Source organism: Lepeophtheirus salmonis, chromosome 8 (genome assembly GCF_016086655.4).
Source record: "Lepeophtheirus salmonis chromosome 8, UVic_Lsal_1.4, whole genome shotgun sequence".
NCBI lineage: Eukaryota > Metazoa > Arthropoda > Copepoda > Siphonostomatoida > Caligidae > Lepeophtheirus > Lepeophtheirus salmonis.
In genome coordinates this window covers 25,076,770-25,103,648 of record NC_052138.2, presented here as the reverse complement: position 1 = coordinate 25,103,648, position 26,879 = coordinate 25,076,770, and the positions used below count along the sequence as shown (strand labels likewise).

Genomic DNA, 26,879 nt, shown 5'->3' with positions numbered 1-26,879 from the left:
TTTTGAAAGTGACACCTCAAATTTTACAACTGTTCACGTAGCACTGTAAAAATATTGTATTTGAGTTTTCCATTTAAAAAAAATACTACTTTAACCCCTCAAAAACTGTTTTTATCCAATATCTCGAAGAAAAGTTGACAAAAATTATCAATTTCTTCCACAATAATCTAAAATATATATGTCTTACTACTGTGAAGTAAATACCGATAGCTTTTACTTAATATGCAAGGAAAAGGGACCGTTGCAGCCATGGATAAGTATTGATATGCTGATATCACATAAGTTTACGTGAGCAGTTGTTGGGAACTTTATAAATACATATAGGTATAAATTAGATCTTTATTTATAGTCTCTAGACTCAATAGTACTTATTTGCCTATAAAATATATTATCAAAAACTTTGTATGTTGGAGTAGGAGTCGGGCATTATATTTACTGAATCCGCATCCCTGCTAACAACCAACTGATTTAGGGTCTCTTACTTTATGAAACGTTGTGTAATACAATAGAGGTAACGTTGTGATATAAAATGTATTTATTTATTTTTTAAAGGGAGGGAAACATAAATATAGCATAAATTCCCCAACAGCTGTCGTGAACGTTTATGATAACTAGACTTGAGTCTCGGTCCAAGACCAATTTATTTTTTCTCTTCCGTCTAAATGATTTTTCTACAATTTTTTATAAATTATTTCGGTCCAGACCGCGTTCTCAAAACGTAAATTGAAATTAAATCGATTTGTAATCGTAGACCAATTTTTTTCTGTTTCGATCAATGGAATAATCCCCCCCCCCTGATTTTTGAGTTGTAAAAAGATATTTTATACAACACATTTAACTACATATGACGTTACTCTATGTCGATGTTCATTATTTTGAAACATAGATGACATCAACATTTAATCTATGTAATTTTAAATGAGACAATCCTGATCAGTTTATATGTAAGAAAGATCCAAATTAAATGTTTCGTTGCGACCAATCTAAACCTATTTTTTCTTTGAGTCCAATTCAGATCGACCTTCATTTAAGGACCGAATTAATTTAGTCAACTAAAAATCATAACTGTCACAGACCGCCCTAGGATTTTTAGATCAAATCCCAACACTAGTGTGATATCAACCTTCCCAAAAAAATCTTGCTATTTGGTCAGAACCAGCGGCGACACTAGCCACTTTTAAATAAATTATCATATATTAGATCAAGTAAAAAGTTCTAAGCGTTTTTCGATTGATGTCTTTAGTGAGCTATATTTCCCAATGAATATATTTCATTTAAAAAAAGCTTAGTGTATGCTTAAAGGTTTTAGTTGGATCGGCATGTGAGCACTTATCACATTGCCAAGGAACTGAAAATTAGCCAAAAAACCGTTTGGAACCATCTAAATTGGATAATCCTCGCTATGTTAATTTTATTGACAAAATAAAGCGGGGAAAAAGCAAATAACTTTACTTTATCAATTATATTTATATGTCGCCTCTTTCAATATATATACATATGTATCTTCTCCCTCTGTATCTTTCTACATCCCTCTCTCTCTATCTTTTTTCTTCTGCCTTCATTCTTTGTATCTATTCCCTTCTATTCATCCTTGCGACGTGGGCACGCTCTGCTAGTATATATACATATAAAATAAACCTATTTATATAAGTAATTACATAACGATGTATATAATTTTTCGGCCTAAACTGAATATTGAAAGCTAGCCAACCCCTTGGTTGGAAACATCCCATCTTGCTAATGTCCTTGGTCTACCCTAAAACTCCCCTACCTTACTATGCAAGTACTTGCATATATTTCATCTCCGAGATGAAGAAGGTAAATGCAATTAATTATTATTCAATGGATAGGTATTAGGTGAACCTACATATGTACATATTCAAGTGTTAAAAGATTTCTAGAACGAGTACGAGTATTTAAACTTAATGAGTGTGTATTAGCAATAATAAAATTAATGCGGATGAAGCAAGTTTACTCCATTCGTAAAATGATACCTTTTCATTTCACTTACAATAATACCTAAAAATAACACTAGGTCGGTTTAATTAATATGTATATACATTTATATTTAACAGCATAACATAATTAATATAAAATTCGTCAGCTCATTCCAGGAGAAAGTGCATAAAAAGATCTTGCAAATCGTTGGTGCGTCAACATAAAAACAATCTTGAACAAAAATTAAGACAAGCATTAAGTCCCAATATATTTTTTAAATTCATATTTTGTTCAAGATTGTTTTTTTTTTGTAAATCTTTTTTTTGGGGGAATGTTTAGTTATTGGAACAAAAATTAAGTTTTGTCAACAACGTTCAAAATTTTAACTGTAACATATTTCAAATACGTTTATCGTTTCATCTAAAAAAAGTTATTTGTCATTTATAAACAAAAACAAAAAAAAACATTATGTAAAAAAAAAAATAATACTAATCACACTTCTGATGACGACACCATTTGCTAACCACAACTTAATGGAATTTTTATATTTGTTGCAACAAAAAATGACGACTTGTCCAAAACATTGTAAAAAATGTTAATATCTTATTAATAAAATTTCTCTTGTAAAATTCTCACTGAGAAAAAATTTAAACTCTTTAATTTTTTTCATTTCTAAAAAAATGTTCTTTAGAATTTGTATTAAAAAAATCATAGACATATTTAAGACCATTATAGCTGTTCCAAATCGTCAGACAAAACTAGAAAATTTACGATATTTGATTTTTTTAATAATTTAACATCATAATCTAAGACATACAGTAATTCCCAACCGAGGCTACCAGATTATTAAAAAAAAATTTAAAAAAAAAACCATTTCTTCTAAAGTATAAAATAGATAAAAAATCCTATACCTAAAAAATTTTCCACCTCTATAACTAACTATTTTTAAACATACATTAAGTAATTCATCGATGATCTATTGAATAGGTTAAACTTTAAATGAAACTGATCCAGATCGAACTTCTTTTAAGGGACGAATTAGTTAAGTCCACTGAACATCATAAGTCTCAGATGGATATAGGATCTCCAGACCGAAAAACCGTTTTTTCAAATTATCATACATTTTTATTTACGTAAAGTAGACAATAAATAACATTTGTAAGAATAAAATATTTTGTATCTAATTTTATACGGATTTTCAGTGAGTTGTTAATTACAGTACTAATTAAAGTATATAGTTTTTCCTTTAGCACTAGTCTTTAATCATTATTTAAGCCTTTTTTTTATAGATTTATTTGTAGAAATTTGTCCGTATTATTGTCCACCAAAATGGCACCCCAGGGATTGATTATGCAATCTGTGACGTGAGTGAGAACGTTTAATACAATTATAGAGCATATTTGAAAACGCGATCAACTAAGGGTTAATGTACTTTAGGATGTTGTCCTAAGTATTCAGTAAATGACGTAATTATGACTAATTTCTAAATTAATAGGTATGTACTTAAATACAGGGTATATCAACGAAACCCGGAGCGTTTGACCTATTTAATTTAAATTAAGATAAAACGGTCATTTTTTTATGCTTTATTTAAAAACAAAAACTGAGGAGCAGATACAATCATTGAAAATATATCTATCACAATTCATCATCTGTTGACCTCAGTAACAGCCTCAATTGGGGTACTGGAAACTAAAACCTGATCGAAATTCTTACATTCCGGGACAATGGAGTCCATCAGGGGCTTCTTAGTGGTGTGAGGGCCTCTGTTGACTACTGTTTAAAGGTAGTTCTAGATAAAATAATCCGTCGGATTCAAGTCGGGGGAACCAGGATGTCAAATATCCTTGGCCACCCAGTCGTAGCAATAATTGGAATCACTCATGTAGGATCCTTGGTCTCCACTGGGTCCTTCCTCAACGTCATATCCCTTCTTCTGTCGATGCCTATTATCTATGAGACCTTAGTTTGCTAATATCCTAATTGCTGCTGACCAAAATTATCACATGCCCGGTGCTGTACCACTGCCAATTGTAATAGGCTTGAAATCTTACGTTGTTCACTCCATGGTAGGGGTTTGACCTCTAAGTAAAACGTTTATATATATATTACACCACATAAAAAGCATTGCACAATTTCGTCATCATATATGCCAGAAAAATACGGAAATCTGGAGCACCGTATTTTGTTGCAACACCTTGAATATATTGAATAATCTTTTTAGGTGGTGTACAGTCGTCCACTTTTCACTCCTTTAGGAACAAGAAATGTACCTACAAATAATAAGGGAAGTTTTCCCCCTTATGATATTTCAAAGATCGCATGAGTTGGGGGAGGGTGATGCTAGTTGTCCACACGGAAAAAGTTGGAGATCATTAACAGCTTTAGAAAATAAAAAGTCATATTCAGATTGCAACTATAAAAAGTCGATCCGCCTTTCTAGGACAAATTTGATACACCTCTAATGATGGTACATAAAAACTCCATTAAGGAAACCTGCCTTTTTAAGAAGCAAGTATGTAAACAACTACTTGACGCTTAAAGATCAACCTTATAATTAATTGTCCTTTACGCTATAAGGAGAAAATAAATATATATGCTTATAAAGGTCGAGGAAAAAAGAAACTTTTTTTTCGGGAGGGGGGAGGTAGAATTAAGTGTTCAAAACTTAAATAAAGAACAAGGCATAAAGACATAAATAGTATGATAATTAATGGTCAGTCGGACATACATACATCAGGTACACAAAAGGGAAACTCAGAGGTAGAGACTTGAACTTTAGACTCGAGTGTGTATTTTGAAGACCAAAGCAAAGACTTTCATTGGATTAGAGATCCTTTTATTAAAATTAATTTTCTAAAAATCATTTTAATTTAGTTCACTGGATATTTTTTAAACTACTACATTTTATAGAGAAAAAAAACTCAATTCGAGTCATAATGAATTGCAAATAATTAACGATGAATAATATGCCACATATTTTTACATTACTATGGATTCATTTTCATTAGAGAATTAAAGATTCAAATCAATAATAAAGTTATGGACATTAACAAATGACTTGACTCGAAAGTAATATTTAAGATCTTGGACGACTGGTGTACTGTCCTTTTGAGGGATACAAGAAATTTGACAAACCACTACTCCAATGTTTTTAGTCTGGATTATTTGAGCTGAGTACAGTCAAAATTTCCACAAAAAATATTTCGAACTAGTTATTATTCAGTGGAATTGAGTTCTTTTTCGAGTTCGAGATATACTCGAATACAACATTACTATATATAATTTGATAAATGTTTTCATGATTCGCTTAATTCTTTATGACACACTCGGAGGGATTATGGCATGTACTAGAAGGAAAAGCTAAATAGAAATCTACGTTTTGAAGTCTCAATGACAAATGAATCTTTCATTTTTTACAACTATTATTGAAGTCAGATGACTATTAACATATCTATAAACGGAAACACTTTACAATTATCAGTATATATGTAAAATAATAAAATATTGTACAATACATATTTTATGTATAGTTTATGTATTAAATAGGCCATAATCAATTAAGTTACTTCCTATATAAAGTTCAAGCCCTATTAGTGTTGACACGATACCAACATTTCATATCGGTACTTTTCGATACTTTTTCGAATAAAAATATATTAACAAAAATGTAGTGAAGGGCAATTGGCAGGTACTTAGAGAAGATACCTTAGTTTCATGTTTTGTGTAAGGATTTGTAAGTATCTTGGCGGAGATACTAGTCCAGAAATAAGATAGTTTTTTATTTCTAAAGAAAGTTAGAATTAAATGTTTGTTTTTTTCATAAATTTTTTTCTTACAGATTTAAATATACATTTGAGTTTAAAATGGTTTTCTTCGAAAAAACCAAAAAATACTATAATGCACTTAAACAAACGTATTTAAAACGATCACAAAAATAAATTAATAACAAGTTACAAAAATATTGAAAAAACAACAATCAAACTAAGAAAAAATAACTAGAATCACAAAAAAAAAAAGAAGCCTATCTCGATATAAAATTTATAAACTTTTCAAAATTGTGAATAATCTTACACAAAATCATAAGTATTGTGCTGAGAATGAAGGATAAAACTTAATAAGATCTCCTGCAAACCTAAGTTAAGATGTTATCATTGGTAATTTTAATATTAAAAGCAGAAAAGCGAGCAGCTACAGCAATGAGAATCCCCCACTATTATAGCTAGCAGTGTTTACGTTTGGGATGAAGGCCTCTAAGTATGTTTGTGGGGACCAGGCCGGAAATAAGATAACTTTTTTTGATTGTAAAGGAAAAAGCTAAATTCTTTTTTTTTTTTTTTATAAATGACAAATTTGTTTGAGGGATAGAAAAGGGGGAAATTTGAAAGGCTACTTGATTGGTGGGTCATTTCTTTTCTTTTTTATGATCCAGTGGAGCTGCAATTGACAGTTCAAATACCAGTGTGTAAAGAACCGTTCTATATACATCAATTCCCCGGTATCCCCGACACTGGAATGTATTTAATTCTAGTGATGACGTCATGAATGGATCACGGATGATTTTGGAGGAGGCAGAACGGTGTTTTTTTGTTTATTTTTTTTCTTTTTTGACATTATATTTTTGTTTCTTTATAAGTACGAAATAATTTTCAAAGAGACAAAAAACTGTTAAAAGATATCATTTTTGGAAAGAGACAGACTAAATTTGAAGGAATAACCTTTTTGGGTTTAAATTTCCAAGATAAATTATAATTTTTTCCCACCAATATGATGGATCTGTAAAATCTTTGTTAGAAGATAAAATATTATTTTTCTGATAACTATAAAAACTCAGCAAATGTTTGAGCCAATGACTAGTGTTGTGTCGGTTCTTATTTATTCGGTACAGTCACTCATGAACTGTTCCTATCGATCCTTTGGTCATTGAGATCTCGGTTCATTGGAATTTACATAATCCAATGAAACTTCGCTAGTTCATTCATTACTATTGTGTTATTTTTTTGCAGAGATTCAAAAGAGCCGGAACAACGGGCTCGAAATAACAGCCCCCTCAATATTAGGGAGAATGATAAAAATGACAAATATGAGAATTGAGAATATACGGGTAGGACTGAAGCTTTAAAAAAAGTGGTGTACATCCCTGTTAGATTGAGTAGATTCCTGGACGAACAAATATCTCATTTCCCAGGCCAGATGTATCTTTTTATTATACTAAAGATAACGTCATTTTATCAATTCCCTTCATGCCGTCTGCAACTTTTTATTCTTTTAACTGAATTTACCTTGTTAATTGAATGCATGAAGGCTGCATAGCTAGTTATGGAGTAAAATTCCCATTCTCAGAGGACAAAAACAGTGTCGCTGTGACCAATATCTAGTATAAATAGAGATCACGTGGTCTCCGTTTCGCCACTTTGTTTATAGCTTTGGATAGGACAAGATATATTAGAGGGTGTCCCGTACTTTTGCCTTAAACTATTTTACCTCAGGACGACAAATTCCTTGAGGCAAAATGTCCACAGGTAAAATAGTGTAAGGCAAAAGTACCTAGAACCATACAGAGACCCTGCTTTCATTAAAAAAAATATCTCAGGCACGCCCAATTTCGTGACGTAATAAGTATAAATCTGACAAATATAACAGAAGGAACACTATAAATCAGATATCAAGTGCGTTTAACTTCTGATGGTCATCGAGGATAAGATATTCAACTTATTTATCTTGTTTTTGTCCAATTTGCCTGGCGCAGTTGAAATAATTATGACTGATATGCCTTGTCTTTCAATTATCTTGGACTAGCAATACATGTATAATTTATTCCAAAAATATAAAAAGAAATACCTAAATTTAACTGTATTTGTTAATCAGCAACGGAATCCTGATTTATCTCGGATCCGGTAATTTAAAAATTTATTTCCAAGGAAATAAGAAATCCTAGTACAGTAATTCCCTTCCGAGACTCTGAAGTACATCGTCTAGAACAGGGAACACGTGGCCCACGGGCTTAATCTTTAATTGTGGCGCACTAATCATTCTCACTTTGAGTAATATTTTCTGAAAAATTATCGCTCTGGTAATTATTTTTTGAGAAAAACAGGGGGAATTTTTTTTTAAGGATTTCTTTCCTTAAAAAGAAGGTCATTTTATCAAAATTATGCAGCGGGGTTTTTTTTTTTTTTTTTAATTTTTCCAAAAAAATAAAAAAAATCCAGGGTTGCCAGATTGGCTTTTTTTAAAGCATTTTGGCTATGAAAAATTAGATTTTGCATAAATTTGAAATAAATACGTATTTAATAGTTTTGTTTATTAAAGCATTTTCCATGAAATCTATTTTAATAGGTTATTTGGCCTATTAAATATTTCAAGTGGCAATGCGGCCCATTATATGAAAAAGTAGGAGATCCCTGGCCAAGGGATAAAGTTATCAAAAAATCGAAATTAGATCCTATCTAAAAAAACAACAACATATGCCTAAGGTTGATGAAAAGATTGAGAATCGCTGCCCTTTTAGACTATACTCAACAAATATCCAGGTACAAAATATGTAATAAAAAATACATGGAAAGGTGACATGGAAAGTTAAATATAAAATTAATATGTAACACACTGCCATTACATAGTTATTCTTACCCCTTTTCTTCTCTTCTCTCCTCTAGTATACTACTATTTGTTAATATAGTTTTGCAGAACAAACTCCCCTTTCAACTCCACAAGGTGTGTTGAACTACCACCAACTACTAATACGAACATTCAACTATTAAAGGAAGAGTCATTTTTGAATGGATTACTCATTTCATTAGGAATACTAATATAAATAAGAGCTCTCTCTTTTAGGTAGAACTAAAGGCAATGGATGATCATTTCTCTGACCGAACATAAAAAACAAAAGTAAATGCCATTTGAACACTTTCGAAATAAATTGGTGGTATTTATAAATCTATTATATGAAGAAATATTAAATCGATGAGAAATTCTATAAGGCATCCATCATCAAGCCCAAAACCAGTGACAAGAGGGTACATAGTGGTGTGTAGACTCGGACTGAGATCGATTTTTTTAATCTAAAACTATACAGATCTCAGACCGGTACAGGATTTTTCCAGACCGAAAACCCAACACTAAGAACATGAATGAATATTTTAAGGGAAAGAAGATTCAAAATTACATTGCCTCAAATCAAATAATGAAATTATCCTTTTAATAAAATCAGTTGCCTAGGGGTGTCATAATATATTTTAAAGTAGGGCAACATAATATAAGGGAGTGCCTAATAAATATAACTAAGATTGTTGAGACTCTTTTCAAGATATATGTCTTCAGCTCGTTCTTGAAACATTTTTCTGGACGATAGTTAGCTCCAAACTACGGTATGAATCCATGGATCGCAATTTTAAACGTAGAGCCAAATTTCCTTTTCTATAAAAAAAACAACGATTCAGACCAGAACATTTGATCGAATTAAGTAATAGTATAACAGTCTCAGAACGGTGTAGGATTTCCAGACCAAACCCCAGCATAAATCCTATCCCCTTCCCCCCCACCTGCCCCTTGCAAATGAATATTTTAAAAGAAAGAAGATTCGAAATTAGATTGGCTAAAACGAAATAAGGCAATTTTCCTTGAAATAATTTAAAATCAGTTGCCTAGGGGCGTCAAAATATATTCTGTAGGGAGTTACATAATCTGAGGGGATGTTTAATCAATCGAAAAAAGCTCGTCAATAGTGCAGATCCTCAGTCTATGACCTATATTTTTGGTTCGGTTTAAAGCTATTAAAGACTGATCTGGACGGATATTTTTTTCGGTTTGGTCTAAATATATTTTTTTACACTAATCTGTGCTGATATTTTGGTCTAGACTGCAGACTGAAACCGTGGATCAAAATTTGAATTGTACAACAAAGTGACCTTTTCTATAAAACCTGATTTTTTTTTAATCAGACTGATAAAGGCGTATTTTTTGTGCGGACCGAATTTTTCTACACGATGAGCCTATTTGAACCAAAATAGTTGAATTTGACAAAAAAATCACCAACTGGTCCATGATTTTCAAACCGAAACCTACTATTAATCTTAAATTTATTGTTCAAAAAATAAAAATACAAGATCCCCCAAACAAAAGCTTGCTTTTTTTTAATTTGTAGTGCAGGAGAGTGCTAAAATGGCCTCCCCTAGGAAAGTCATGCCACTACCCAAAATATTAATTCTCAAGCAAATAATATATTTGAAAAAATTCTTACCACCACAAGTTTTTGATGGATAAATCCCGTTTGAGAGTAAAGAACTTTTGCTTTTTCCGACTTCTTTTAGAAGAAGTCAACTCTAGACTCCGAGATCGATGCATCGTTGATTGGATAACACCGTGTGCGTAATGATTTTAGATAATATGTAAGTTACTATTCTAAAGGAAGAGGAATTGCATATATCATTATTCTGTGTGTAAGAGTGGATTTGACAGTCAAATACGTAGAATGGAAAAATTAAAAAAATAGTTATATAAGAAATAACAAAGTTTGTTTGATAAAAGGGAAAAAATCAATGCAATTTTTTTATATTTAATATATTCTAAAATAATATTTCAAAAGAAAAATCTTTAGACAATTTTTTCCTCGAGGGTTGTATAATAACTTGTACATAACTTTTACATATTAAGATTTTAACAAGAAGAAAAATTTGTGCGTCAACATAAACAGAGTCTTAAACAAAAATCAGAAAAAATCCAAATTTATTTATTTTACTTTATATTGAGTATTAATTGCTAAATTGCTGTAACTCAAAAATGACATATATTATTGTTATTGCTCATAGGTGATCCGAGAAGTCTAATATTATATGTTAATATTTAAAAACAGATAAATTCAGACAGATGATTCTTTCAGATCCATTTTTCTATAAACAAAACTTAATTTTGTCAAATTATTATTTGAGTTACGACTATGTGTCACTCACTCCACGATATATACATGAAGCCAAATATTTCCTATGCATATTTGAGTCAATTAAAGGCTAATTATTCAAATTTCTGAGAATAGTTCAGACACTCAACAATGAGAACTATGTATAGTTTAAAGCCTTCATTTGATTTATGACACTTATATATGAGAACCTATATGGCACATTTCAAAGAAAATAAACGCATTTCTCATCATTTTAATGTAACAATGAATTTTGGCTACATAAAGGGCAATTTGCAAAACACTCAACGGGTTAATATAAATTGTCGATAATTCGTAAATGAATACAAATATAATCAAGGTTTCAATTTTGAGGTTAATCATTCTAGCTTGTTTTTGTGATGATGAGTCACATATGTAAACACATATACGTGACCCATCAACACAAAAACGAACTGGATTGATTTTTTTTTTTTTTTCCTGCCAGAGGCGCTCAAAATTACACTTCAAGATTGACAAAACTATCAATCCCTTATAGAAAAAATATTGAATAGAGTATATTTACAGGGCCATATAGGAATTTAACAACGTATCATAATGAAGGCCTCAGACTATAGTTAATATTCTTAAGTATCTCAATCCCTCCAGAAATTTGTATATGAAGCCCATTATTGACCAAAATATGTGGATAACATAATGGGTCATTTATATATTGAAGTAAAGCAATCATTTGGTAATTTTGTTCAAGATTACTTTTGTGATGACTCACCGCATTTAATAAAATATTATGTTCCACAGCTCTTCCATACAGATTAATAATTGTAAGTCTCTCAATGAATTAAACTCTGTTTATATATATTTAAACTACTTTTTTAATATCAATGATGTATGTTGATTCAATCCTCTAAGTTGCGAGTATCAAAAACTGTAAGAAGCCTCTCCCACTACATATGTATGAAATAACTAAGACGCATTCAAGATATGAGAACACCACAATACAGAGATCATAATTCAACTAATCATACGACCTCTATTACTTCATGATAAACCCAGCGTTTATTCTGAAAAGAAAATATATACTAGATCCGCCTAATAAGGTGTCGCATGCCCGGAAGGGGAGAAACATTAACTACTTATTTGTGTCATCCGTATGCCTACTTTTCCGAAAAGTTATTATTAGTGTTGGATTCGAGTTCGAGTTTTTGAGTCAAGATGAGTTTGAGTAAAGACATCAGGGATATAAAATACTTTTTTTTAGATAAACAATGGACTCCCCTAGACAACCTCAAAAATAAGGCAGTCAATAAATTAATGTAGGTAAGTCATTTTAGAAAATATTAATGTGGATTAAATAAGAAATTTTTGGAAAAGGTAATGTATTTTAATGGCGTCCACAGGGAGCTTGGTTTTTGGAATCCATAGCTATTCAGAGAAAATTAAATTTTTTGAACAAAAAATGAAATTGCAAGTATATATATGTATTTTTTTTTAATTTCAAAAATCCACAGCTATTCACAAACAATTAAATTGCTTCGAAAAAAATTTCAAATATTAAATTGTTCCGAAAAAAATTTCTAATATTACATTTTTATGGGGAAAAATTTCCAAAATCCATAGCTATTCACAAAAATATAATTTCCCCGAATGAGGTAAAATAATTCTAGTACAAAACAAAAATTCTTTCATTTCAGCCCACCTTCTGTGGACGCCCCTATATCTACATGAGACGTGTCAATATAAAATCAGGCTAGAACTGTTTTCCTAAAATTGATCAGTTCTGTTCCATAAAACGGTGCTACGCACTATTGCCTTAAACTATTTTTCCTTACACTAATTCACCTTAGGACATTTCGCGGTAAAACCATTTTGCCTCATGGATATTTCGCCATAAAATATAAATAAATTAAGTATATGATTATGTTTTTAAATTTCCATACATAAATACGAGTACATATTGAAATCTCACTATGTAATGAGTTCGAACCTGATACAAAATAGTTAATAAAATTATTACAATATGCAATAAGAAAAAAAAATGCAAACAAGACAGTAATTTGAACGGAAGAAGTGATACTCACTACTCCGTTATTAATTATCATTAGACATGATGGATAATTCATACTAGAACAGACCCATGGATTGACAAACAAGCCTAATGCGAGGAAAGAGCATAATTCTATCGCTATTCCAACAGAAAAAATCATTTAATGTGTTTTATAGTTATGTATATGCGTTACAAATTTTGATTAAAAAATTCAAAGGGAACATGACATGCAATCAAAAATAAACAATAACGGCAAATATACCTCATTTATCTATATTTTAAGGCGAAATATCATTGAGGCAAAATGGTTATGGGGAAAATGTCCAGAGGCTCGAGATGGCATCAGCTGTGGTTGGGGTATTTTTGCTATATTTTTGTTTCTCTTGATTTTTAAAGAGCATATAAATATAAGTATTCCATACAGTGGGGACATACAACAGCTGACGTAATCTGACTCGGCACTAACGCCCTCAAGAAATCTATACTTATCTATGGGTGGAACCCCCTGTTTTTAACGGCTTTATTGCGTGTAACTCAAATTCAATAGATAATGTGCAACATAGAAATAGATTCATTTTAATTTTTTTTTTAAATGCTACTTCTAAGGATGAAATTTTAAGTAAGAAGCATCATGAAAAAGTAGGGCTTTGGAATTTGTGAAGTCGGTGCCTTTTTTGGTGGAGTAGGAAAATTTGTACAGACTTTGACTCCGGCTTCAAAAAAAATTTTATAAAACTTTTTCATAATCTGAGGCTTACATTGAAGGTTTTTTTTTTTTTTTCTGATTGATTAGAGATTATAAGTACTATTAATGAATGAAACTTGAAATTTACCTCATTTATAAGTCTACTTCACACATTTATAACTTGGTCTAAAGTCTTTACAATCCCAATTCCCGTTAGTTTAGCTACTAGCCATGGTATTATTACATTACTTAGTTAGTGAATAGTCAATATGATCAGAGTAAAGAGTAACGTTGCAGGGAGATGTTGTTGGTATTGTTATTCCTCGGTTACAAGTCCATTAATTATTTTCCAAAACTTATATGAACTTATAAATGAGCTAACTTTCAAGTTACATTAATTAATAGTACTAAATACTCATAATTTATAACCATCTAGAAAATAACTTTACGAATACCCAATATAAGCCCTAGATTTCGTTTACATAAATTATAATTTTTGTGGCCGGAGTCGTACAAATTTCCCGACTCCAACTCCAACAAAAATGTCAAGGACTCCGTAGCTCTGGTTCGTACCCTAAACTCCCAGTAGGATTTAATTTAAGAATTCATTCACCTTATTTTGGATTACAAGGTTTCACCTACATCTGGACTGCCTACAATATCAAAAAGTACATTAAGAATAGAAGGATGGAACCCCCTCCCATACAGCCAAGAAAAACCATAACTTCTTCAGCAACAATATGAGTATGGATAGTTTGGTGTGTCTTGGAGAAGAATGTATACCGCACCTTTCATCCAAATTTGGATTTATTCCGAGCTTCCCTCGTGACAGCGGTGTACGCCATGGATACGGTCTTCATAGTCGAGAGCGGCGAATCTGTCGTTGCTTTTATTTCTAGTAAGGAAAAACATATTGAATAAAGACATAGTATTAAAACATATCACAAACATGTTTCGAGTTGCCTCTTCTTAATTCCTTAAAAATTTCGTTTTTCGTAATTTAGTCATGCTAATGTAAGTTTGGGTCCCAGATTGTAGTCACTAAATTAAGTTATTATGTTGTATAGTTATCTACATCTTGGCCACATCCCTAAGTTAAATTACATTTCTTCTTTGGATATAATTAATTTTTCTGCTAGTAGAAAAAACCCTCTCGCCGTTCTACACCAAAGTTGCAGAAAAGTATTTCATGTCTTGCTCAAACAAGTTTTTAAAGACCTCTTTTACTTCCCTGTTCCATCACTTAAATTGATCTTGTGATCGCTGAATGAAGGATAGTTAGATGTAAGTTTAGTCGAGTTTTTCAAGTAATATTTCAACGAGGCTTTTTTTATTTTTAAGTTCGATAATTACTCGAATTCAACACTACATATTATTAAGTAACTCACATGAAACACCCTCAACATTTAGTAGAATTGTAACTTGTAGTTCCGCTATCAGCTGTTAGTAATAATAGCCTACAAAGGAAATGTTCAAGTCTTTTGCAAGGCATTGATAACTTTGTTAAACATACATACATATATGCATAGTAATAATCCGAAAAGCTTGAGTTTACATTTATGTTCATAAATGTAATATTTTTTCAAGCAATTAATTATTAATTACTGAAGCTTTTCTCGAGCAAAAATATAACATGACTAATTTGATCATTCGTTGAGGAAATTATTCAAGAGACATATGGACGACTCGATATCCCAACAACAAAAAGATAAATAACTTGTATTAATGCTATGTACATATGTTAATATTAGTGTTGTATTCTAGTAAAAATGTTCGAGTTTGGTCGAATTTGAACTTTTGAGAATTTCCGGTTTAGATATAGTGTGGTTTATCCTTTTTAATACTTTTTGAATGTCCTTTGCACGGTTTTACCTCGTTAATACAAAAATACTCAATGTATGTCAGATATCAATTCCCTTATCCGTGATCATAATGTGTTCTTTTGATAATTAAACGAAGCAATAAATTACAAGTATATACCAATGCTCCGTTTTCAAAAGGACAGGAATACAATTTCTTGTTGATCTCACGTCATATATATTGAGCGTTTTATTATTCTTATGTATAAATTTGGGATATCATTTACAAATATAAACGTATAATACGCTTATAATTAAATCTTACAAAGCAATATTATAATACAGTAATCAGTATCGACGAATATACTATTTAGGATTTATTCATATTATGAAATATATATAAAATTCATTTTATAGAATATGATAATGATAGTCTGGTAGTATTTAAGAGATAAATAGCAGTTGGTATGATTGAACTCTTTGGTTAACTACAAAATGATTTCGCGCATTTTTTTTTCTTTCTTTTTTGGAAGAATGTTTGCGTTATACAATAAAAGTAACGACGTGTTTGGAGTTCCTATTGAATATAATATTAGGAAGACTAGCTATCCTCTTTTACGTAAACAAGTCTAAGAACATTTTGTGGCGAACACATCCTCCATTTTTTTGGCCTTACGGGCCGGAGGACTATATTGTTGGTGTAATTTCTTCCTTGGGCTACTCCATTCATACAGGGAATGTAAATTAAAAGTGTAAAACCATTACAATGACCAATTTGTATCTGTACGAGATCGCCCCTGCCTGCCAAAAGCGCCGTGTGGTGGAAGTTATCAAGAGAGGAGGATCTCATTATGAATAATTGAATGTCATTAAATGTAGCTTTCAAATAATAAAATATTTATGATTCTACCCCATCTCTTTCTTTCGTTATTAGCCGTTGAAGATTTTCCTATGCCGAATTATCGATACTCTTAGGAGTCAGGACACAGCAGTATAACATAATTCAAAATAACAATATGTATACCAATTCTACTGATTTAAAAGACCAGATAAATGAACGACTTATTTCAACGAATAACACTCCATTAACATTCCAATTTCGACAAAAATAAGGAGATACAATAACAAATACATGCAACTAGGTATGGAATAGTAATTATAATCATTATTGGTAGGTAGAAAGGAAGGAAGGAAGGAATAACCTTCAGCAGTACACACAAAGATGAACAACAACTGTTCACCTTCCTACATTAGGGTGGCACTTATTATGTACTTAAAAATAAATCTTTTTATTATTTGTATTCTCTCACCCACCCTCTCAATTTGCGCAAAAAATGTAGCATTTAAGCGACAATCAGATGTGGCTCTTAAACTTTTCCTAAAATTGTAATTTTCGCAACATTTGCAGACGTTTAAATTTTAATTTATATTAAATTAAACGTAGAATCATTGTAAATATATCCACTACCGAGAGGAGTAAATAAGTGCACCAAATAATGGTTCAGTTTGTAAGTAAACACCTTGTAACCCAACAATCTTTCAATAATCTAACTGATCATGTTCAAAAAGGATTGCACATTAAAACTAAAAAAAATGAAACTCAACCAGTAAAGATATTGGGTTAAAATCAAGACTCAACGGTCGTTAAAATTAGCCAATAGCCCACTAGATCTGTGCATAATTAAACTACCCATGTACTTGGTTTATATATGGAGATTTTTAATAGGACGTAAATTCGAAAGGAAACCTCTATAAAATAGTATTTTGTCCAATCAGAAACAAGGACACGAAGCTGTTTATGAAATATGTTAAATAGATCTGTTGGTTCTGGAACTGAAATTTACAGAGTGTTCTACACTAAGAAGTGTCAATTTTGTTTAAAAAAAACATTTTCAAACTAACCAAGAAGTGAAATATTGCAAAACTGTCTTTTAAAATATATTTTACATAAAAATCACACAAAATATTTGTTTTCAATGTCTATTTGACGTATGAGACGTTGACACAAGGTAATACTTATGATTTGAACCCAAAATTACCTGTGTAGATACGCTATTTAAGGTACGGCAATACATAGCTAAACGGTTAGATACAGGCTACCCTGCACTAGCCCGACTGTTTTTTACAATTCACGGGTTGAAATGTACTGATGCTTACAAACCAAATTGGTATTGGTATAACTTAATGTTTTTAGAAAAAAAGAGAGATACGGAATTGGAATTTGGCTTATCTATATAAACAAAGCAAAGTTAATTTATATGAATGTATGTGGGAATGAAATTTTTGTCATTTTTGATCTAAAAAATAACAATGTAGTCATATTAATGTAATCTCGCAGCATTTTGCAATTAGTTTTCAAGTGTATATACAGGGTGTACAGTATATAGCGCTCCCTGATGTATATTATATGTATATTTTTGATCTAAGAACTAAAAATGTAATCATATTAATGAAATCTCCTCGGCACTCTGCATGTAGTATTGATCGTATTAACAAGGATCACTATATATAGTGCGCCCTGATGTATATCATATATATATTTTTATCTAAGAAATAACAAAATACAGTCATATTAATGAAATCTCGCAAGAGGTTTGCATGTATAGCTCAGGCTTAGCCAGGTAGCGCTCTAGAACAGGGACATTCAAGCTTTTAGTATAATGGCCCACATTTCATTTGAAATATTTTAATGGTCCACAGAACTTACTTAATTAAACTTTTATTAAAAAGGGGCTCATAAAACAAAACTATTAAGTACATATTTATTTTAAAAATAAACCGATCAAACTGCTTGAAAAAAAGGCGAATCTGACAACCTTCTTCAAGGGTGTCCGTCGGGTTATATTTTGGGGGGAGGGGGCTATTTTTTCCCCAGAGCAGATATTTTTTCAAAAGTTCCTTTATTTGTGAAATATTTTTCTTCAATGTTTGTATTTATTATGCATGTTCTACGCATTTGGTCATATTGCGATAATTGTGCTTAAAAAATACTACTCGAGGTGAGTATGAGTATTGGACCACACTAAAAAATAAATTGGGTCGCAATGTGTCCTGCAGCCACGGATTGAACATCCCTGCTCTAGAGAATAAAGCTCATCAATCATAACGTCATTTTTTTGAGTAGCTACGTGTGAGTGTGATTATGAAAAACAGAGAGTAAAACGGAGGATTTGTTGTAGAGTTGTCTTCTAAATTATGTCTGTTTTATTGACCCCTAATTACTCCGGTGAGGTCGGGCACTACCGCAAGTTTTTCAATATAGCACAAAAAACATTAAGGAGGGAAGGACACCATAAAATATTAATTTACACAGCGAAGTTTCATTATCAAGTGAACAAAATAGAAGGGAGAGAGAAGCAAAAGTACACCATTGATTTGTAAGGGCCACCCTAACCTACACTTTAAATATGTTGACTGCATATTTATGCAGACTCAGATAAGAGGAAAGAGAAATCTAGTTCTCAGGGAAACTTTGATTAAAAAGAGATAAGATTTTTTTCAGAGCTCAATTGTTTGTATATATGTACACATAGTAAGATTTCTTATTTCTCGGGATAGTTTCATTGAGCAGGATCCCGGGAAATGAATAAAGTGAATAAATTTATATGGTTTTGTTAAAAGAATGAATAACATTTTTGACTAGATTTGAGCGATAATATAATAAAAATAATCAATATCTTAATTTCATCAATATCACTAATATTGGGCACAAGTTTTTTTCTTTTTTAAATTCCGTAACACGATCTCACCCAAAATAAAAAACTTAGATAGTAAGTGATCCAACGAGTGAATATTTGGTTAATCTTCCCCCTCCACACTTAACTGAATTTTTTATAGTTCTCGTAATAAAAACCTTTAGACCTGACCAAACAATTTAAAATATACCTAATTCTCTGCCAAAATGGTTATTTGTTCAACTTTAGTCTTTTCCTAAAAATTTTATCACTAAAATGTTATTAAAAAGTATTTTCTAAAAAAAAATAAGTTCTTTTTCTAATTTAGCATTTATAAAAAAATATGTCAAAAAGTCACCATTATATAATTTACCCCCACCCCCTCCCCTCTACCTTTGCAAATACATTACACCACCGGTATTTGGGGATTGTGTTATTGTCCAAAACACTAGCCGACACGGGGACTAAAACTATGAAGATTTAATTATTACAATTATATTAATCTTTAATCATAAAATAACTAAATGTGGTATTTACCGGGATTTCCACGTAGTTGTGAAACCCCGGGAGAAAAACCCTCAGGTATACCTACTCAAACAACTTTCCATCTTAATTATGTTTACTAAGTTACATTCAAGTATACCTATTAAAATTATACTTATATCATCTAGGGATGTAGGTATTAATGTTGGATTTCGGTTTGGACCGATCTCGTGGTAAAATCTAAAAACATCATTTATTTATGTTTTTGAGGAGAAAAGATGAAGTTACTTAGAAAAGAGAAAAAAAATTAGTTTAATTATTTGAATTTCAGTCCACTGTCTAAAGTTAGGTCTGAATCGATATTTTGGTGCAAACGGATCTCAAAAAATCATTTAAGACCGAACCAAAAAAAAAAAAAAAAAATCGGTCTCAAACTGAGTGTCAACACTAGTAGGTATATAATTCTTGAGGAAACGAAATCAAGAAGATTGAAAAAAAATCGCTCGACAAAAGGAACTATTACGAACAATTATTATATCAAATAAATGTACTATTTTACTTCATCAGAGTAATTATACTATTTAATATTAATATTCTAAAAACAACAAAAAATATATATATTTAGGAAACTAATCTATGTTACATAGTTTTTCCTCATATATGGTAAGTTAAAATAAAAGCAATCTTGAAAAAAAAAAATCATGAAAAGTAGATATACATATTTCAGATAATTCAAATTTAAACAATAACAGCCTAACACGCCGGCGAACAGATTGGCAGCTCTTGCCCGTGTCCATAGCGTACGATGCTGTAATAATGTCAGCTCCGAGCGAATCCAAATTTGGATGAGAAGTGTTGCAGACATTATTCTCCAAGACGCCCCAAACTACGAAGTCCAGGAGGTTGAGTTCAGGGCTGAAGGAGGACCAGATACAGGCAGGCCAGAAGTCAGCCATATTCTTGCTGCGGAAGTTTTTGCTCTTATTGGGTGTATAGGGCTGTGATTGACTTTTTTTTCTTTTCCTTTTTTTTTTTAAATTGACTTCTTGATTTTGTAAGCATTCTGTATAGAGATTATCAATGTCTGCAGCATTATGGGCATTGACATCGACGTAGCCTTTCTTCCTGTTGCTCCAAATTTTTAACACTGAGAGACATGGGATAAAACCAAAACTTCTTTATTTTTGCTTCAGCTGTCGTTTAGTTAGCAGGGATAAAATCGTATTCAAATGCTACTGCAAGTTTTGGTTCCCCACTATGTATACTTTAAAAATTTGTAGTTGTAATTTTTGTTTAAATAAATAGTATTAGAAGATTAGAAAAATAGTATTTCCGGGAATGAATTTGACTGTGAATATATTTACTAAGAAAGAAAATTGATGTAAGGAATGTATGTACTTGGAATGAAAATTCAGGGAATGAATTTACTAGGAACATATTTTCCTAGCATTGAACATAGATAGTGAGTCATCTACGTGGCTATAGTACTGCATATGAAATAATAATTGCAATGCATTGCCTTTTAAATACCTACTTAATAATACAAATTATTAATATCCCTTAACTATGGTTTTCTAGGTTGATTAGAGTAGCTATCGAATATAAATCAAGAGAATAATGACATCAATTTGATGATGTTTTTCCTATAACATATTCGTACATAACATATCTCATAGATAACAATGAGTTCCTACTTGAAACAAAAATGACCTTAAAATATACATATATGTAAATACATCGATCTATATATATTATTTGCCTCAATCAAATGAAGCATGCTTCCTTCATAATAAAATACAGAGTAGAAAAAACACCATTCAATAAATTTATCATATCCTCCTCTCTAGAAGCAAAACAAAGCCTAGTTAAATAATAATGTAATAAATCAAAAAATATTTATAGGAATCATAAACATATGTGATGGATTTCATATTATGATCACATGGAAGTTGATACTTTGAATTAACAAAAAAAAAAATTATTACATCACCTTTAGTGTGTCTCGCAACCTTTATACCGAAAAGAAACAGGGAAAATTAGAATGGCACTCGGCACAGGCCAAACCTCATCCGAAAGTTTTTTTTTGTTTTTTTGACAATTTGTGTGACCTTGGTCTCTTAATATTTAATTGTAATACTCTTAACATAAATAGATATGGGAGTTTTGTAAGAGCGCGAGGAAAAGGAGGGAGCGAGACATATGGTAGTGCTCAATTTATACCCTTGTTAATATCACCTACTTGTTATATGATTTTGGGGGAAATGAGTTATTCCTATAAGGAAAATAATTATCTACAATTAAAATAGTATAAATGTCGGTAAAATGTTATAATTATATTTAAATTCAAAAACAATTTGCACCAAAGAAAGGCTAGAGTTCTCACTTCAGAGGGAGAAGTTAACACCACGACGACCTACTAAATAGGAAACAAAAAAGAAGGAAGACCACACGCAACAACCGTTTTTTCTTTTCTAATTGTTAAAGTTAGTTTTTTCTCTACACAGACACCTTTTCTAAAGATAAATAGTCTTCCTACTAAGTTTTACCAAACTCGGTTGGTATCTTCTTCCGTAATCCTCTTTATAAACAAACAGACAAACGAATGGAGGCAATTACATAACCTCCGTTCAATTTCGTTGGCTAAGATGAAAAGGCTCAAAATCAAAAATTGGCCAGTTCTTCCCAATTCTGGAATTATTGTTTAATCATTTCTGGCAATTACTCGCAAGAGCTAATTATAATTCAACTAATCGACATTCAGAACACTGATTAGGAACAGACCCGTGATTAAGAGGGGGGGGAGTACAATCCTCTTAACTAAAATTTTACCTATTTATATTTTGTCAAAATTTGGTATTTTTGTCTCAATTTGAAATTAAATATATTGAATATTGTCAATTCAAAACACATTCTGTCAATGTTGTCAAAGTTTTCTTTAAATGCCCGCCCCTGCCCCCTCACGCTCAAAAAGGGATCCTTATAACAGCCCTAATTAGGGGGAGCAGAAAGATCGACAGATGACAATAAAATACATATAGATTTTTGTGCTAGCGAGGTAATGACGTGTTAACAGATTGAGATCCTTCGTGGAGTTAGGTTTTTTAAATTGTGCTAATAATTACTGGTGATGGCATCCCTAATAAGGGATATTGGATCATACAAATGGACTCACAGAGTTAGCTGTCATCTTAAGTTTTATGAATATATACTAGTGTAGAACTGAGACGATTATGGAAAAATATGAAATTTTGAAATTCAATTTCTCCCGTAGTAGATTGAAATCGATTCCCTAGATCCAGGCTTTAGAATAACATACAGGTAGAGAAAACCTATCCTATTTAACTATCATGAGCAAAGGTTCAATTACACTAAGGTGAACAGCCAGGACAGGTCCGGGAACGATCAAATAAACAATCAAAACTAATAAAGCATTTAAAAAATCAACTTAAATCACGACGTTTCCTTTATTATATCACGCAACCTGTCTTCCGATTAGAAGCATAAAAAGACCTAAAATCACTTCGAAGTTAACAAATTCTTCCAAATTATGGATGTATTAGTTAATAATTGTTCACAGCTTATAAGGAGATGACTATAACTCACCCAATTATCATTCAGAACGCCGATTATGAGCAAAGAAACATAAACATCGACAGCTGACAATAATATAAAGTAAATATAAATTAAATGAGAGAGTGCAAAATATTTTTTTTATATTAAAAATTCAAGCTTCAAAATATATTTAGCGAAAAAAAAAAACGAAAAAGAAACATTTATTTATTCTTTTTCCATAAATATCAATATTAATTTCCACAATATCAAACTAACTCCCTCCCCCCTAAAACCGACATTGATTTGGTGATGTGTTCTATTTTTTGGAAATCAAAATTCGGTCACTCTCTAAGTTAGATACGTTTCAACGTATGCAACGGTTCAGAAATTTTTGTTACATGAAATAAAACAACCTGTGTCCTGGTATCCAACTTTAACACTCAAAAAAGATAGGGCCCTAATAACCGGGAACGTCAGGATGCCTCCTCAATAATTATTCAAGCAATAGTATTTATTGGTCTATTAATGGAAATTTTTGAATCCTCCATAATCACTCCAATCAGGCACCCCATTAAAAAAACTGTGATTACGGCACTGAAAGGGCACGGACCACACGTTGAGTAGCTTTGATATTGAGTGTAGACAATGAAGTTGCTTCAGTGATGTGTATTTTACTTAACAAACGTATAGTATTATTATAACAATATACTCCTTTTGAAGCATTGTTCTCATTTCTGCATAGGATATATAGATTTAAAAAATAGTCAAGTAATCGATTCCTTTGACATTGGAATAGATTATTAACTTAGTCTTGAACGTAGAAAATTCCTTCAAAATCTCAGCTCTAGCAATACAATCATGTGAGTCCACAACTATGAGATACAAGAGAAGAGGAAGAAAATAATGAAACATGTAGATTGTAGCGGGAATCTGTGTCCAACATCGCATTGTTCCTTTGAGTTTATAGTTATTCTTAACATTGTAGCATTACATTGCATATTAAACATATTTTCGGCTTATTTGTGGGAAGAGAGGAGTCGGAATCAAGTGTTCTATCTATTCCTTACTCTACTTAGGATTCAATATTTAAATAATAAATATCAATATATAAAATTATCCCATGATTTGAGAATAGTAATACAAATGCTGCTTCGATCCACATTTTACTGAGGAATAAATGTATGTAATAAAATTAAATATAAATCCACTTCGCAGAAATTTAATTGATTTATTCTTTTTGCGCCTTGGATCCAATAAAAAGATCAAGTTTTTCAATTCAATCCTCATTGGAAAAAATAACACAGCTCATTTAATACGAAATAAGCACTATATAATGTCCAAGCCCCAAAATCCTTCCCGAACTCCTGAACAAATCATTTTCTAATAGTTAAAAGTTCTTACCTTAACAATTGTGGATGTAATTAACGTCATCAACTATTAAGTGATAATGTCCCTCGCTTTTTCTCCTTTTTTCATTGGATATGAAGTATAATATAAGGTACACAACGTTGAACTTAAAGCACTAAATTCAATCGAATATATAATATTAATATTTTGACGATGGTTTCAAATAACTTTGTCTTTTTGAAATCAATTCAAAATTTTCTTCCTCACATATTTTTAAACGATGATATTTGAACAACACAAAACAATATAATAACAACAACGTCGACATAACATTGCGCCTGCGCATTGCGCTTCTTTTCTTTTTTTCTTCCACAGAGCTAGAAGAGGAAAAAATATATGTAGGGAGCTTCATCCAATAAAAAGAAACGATGTTCTATATAGAGGACGCTCTTCACTGCTACAATAGTCGTAGTTGAACGACATCTAGCGAAAAAAGATTTTTATTTTTTTAAGATGTGGTGTGTCAACATAAAAGCAGTATTAAGCAAAAATCAAGAAATATTATTTTCTACTTTATATATATGTATGTATATGTTGTGTACCAGTTGCAACTTGTATAATCAAATTGTACAAGTTACAACCAAAAAGTGAGATGAATAATTATTTTAAATGAAGGACTCGGACGTACCCGTATTATATATTTTATTTCAAACTATTTTATTAATACTTTAAATAACTCTAAAATTGAGTAAAACTTGTCGATAGACAACATTTGTAGTTCTTCCATCACTTGGGCCATTATAATTAGACATCTGTTCCTCCTTTAACCATTATAAGACTCACTCGCTAATCCTCTTCTTCCTTTTTTTTTAAATTCATATTCAATATGTGTTCTCCCTTTTCCGTTAGTACAATGATTTGTTTGTTTTTTTAATTTTTGGATATAAAATTATAAATACTTTATTTTTACGATTAATTTTTATTATTTTAATTGCGATTTGTCGGATCCGACAAAGCCGAACTGATACTGTAGTATAGCTTATCGGTCTCGGTTCTTATTATTTTGATCTTTTGTGTGTATATATATAGACTGGAATCATTTGAGAGGGTTCAAAAAGTGTTTATAATTTATAACACACCAATTTCAAGCTCTGTCCCATGTGAGCGAATGTTCAGCACGGGAAATATCTATTTCACAGGAATAGTAATAAAATGCTTGAGGATAATCTTCAAATGTGACTTTTAATATACCTAGATAAATTATGAATGACCTTTTAGATGTATTCCTTTCTTAAAACTTTGTTCCTATTAAGAATATATGAAGAAAATACAATATCCTATATAATTAAAATAATTTATGTGTGTCTGTGATGTATGTCCCACTTAGTAACTGAAAAAGGAAGAACGTATATTAAATACGAATTGAAAAAGGTAATTAGGAAGAAGTTGAGCGAGTTAATCTTAGTATGTATCTTCAATCTTCATTATGGTTGAAGAAGGAACATGGCAAGTTAGGGATGGCAATAAATAAATCGCAGGGTCAAACATTTGAAATAATTGCTTTATACATATTTACCAAAATCAGTATTTTCACATGGTCAATTATATATCGCATTTTTAAGAGTGCCAAAAGGGGGTACAGGTTTGATTAAATTTACATCAAATGGACAAAACAACAAAAAATGTTGTATTATTATATAATTATAATTTATTGTAAATCGTTTTAGCTTAGAATTTTAACATAAATAAGCTATTTTTCATTGGCTACCTTTAAGATAGCGTGTTCGTGTTAGTCTACTGTCTATAATTTAATATTGTAGTACCTTTCTGTCCGCTTATGAAAACGCATAACCCGGGTATTTAGTTCACAAACGGAGACAAATACATACTTAACAAATAAAATAGAAGTTGCTCAGAATTCTGATCTAAGTTTTTTTTAGCAAATAAGTTAATTTTTTTCATAAAACAAGATCGATTCCCTCAAAGATTTGAGTAACTATATGTTGTTGAAGAATGTGTTTTTATTTAATTCCAACTGTTACAGCAATCTCCAACATTTGGTTGATGTATGTAATGGAAAAATACTCGATTTGTTGTTTCTATTTTTTTAAGTAGCATTTATTGCAAGTTAGACTCTTTTCAGGAAGATAGCAACAGAGAAATCACTCCTCACATGAAGACACTCATTGGGGAAATTTTTTTAAGGTTAAGCTATGTTTTTTTAGTATACTATAGTACCTAAGACCTTATTGAACAAAGTTGTGTAGCTTGATATAATATAGATTTAAAAGGGTATAATAATTTTTGGAAGGCATGCTCTACCAAACGGTCGATTTGACACTTAAAGGTAAAATCCACATACAATTCAAATATATGGGGCAGTAAATATGTGGTTATTTCTAAATGAATACTTTCAAGTACATTTCCTGTACATATCTCCAAATTTTATAAATTTGCAGTGGCC

The 26,879-nt window shown here is 31.1% G+C and overlaps 1 protein-coding gene across 6 annotated transcripts in view; it reads right to left on the bottom strand.

Annotated features, from left to right (window-relative positions):
• LOC121122343 (uncharacterized) overlaps positions 1–24,749 on the bottom strand; it is a 110,930-nt gene extending 86,181 nt beyond the window's left edge. For 2 of the 6 annotated variants that reach the window (XM_040717307.2, XM_071890673.1), the window contains exons 1-2: positions 11,700–11,912; positions 10,178–10,338 (exon numbers count right to left, since the gene is read on the bottom strand). In XM_040717307.2, coding sequence (XP_040573241.1) covers positions 10,178–10,281 — 104 coding nt within the window. In that variant the 5' untranslated portion in view covers positions 10,282–10,338; positions 11,700–11,912. Of the gene's footprint in view, positions 1–10,177; positions 10,339–11,600; positions 11,913–24,469 lie in introns of those variants that run through there. The other 4 variants (XM_071890675.1, XM_071890676.1, XM_071890672.1 and 1 more) reach the window with 3 other exon arrangements.
• Positions 24,750–26,879: the final 2,130 nt, after the last annotated feature.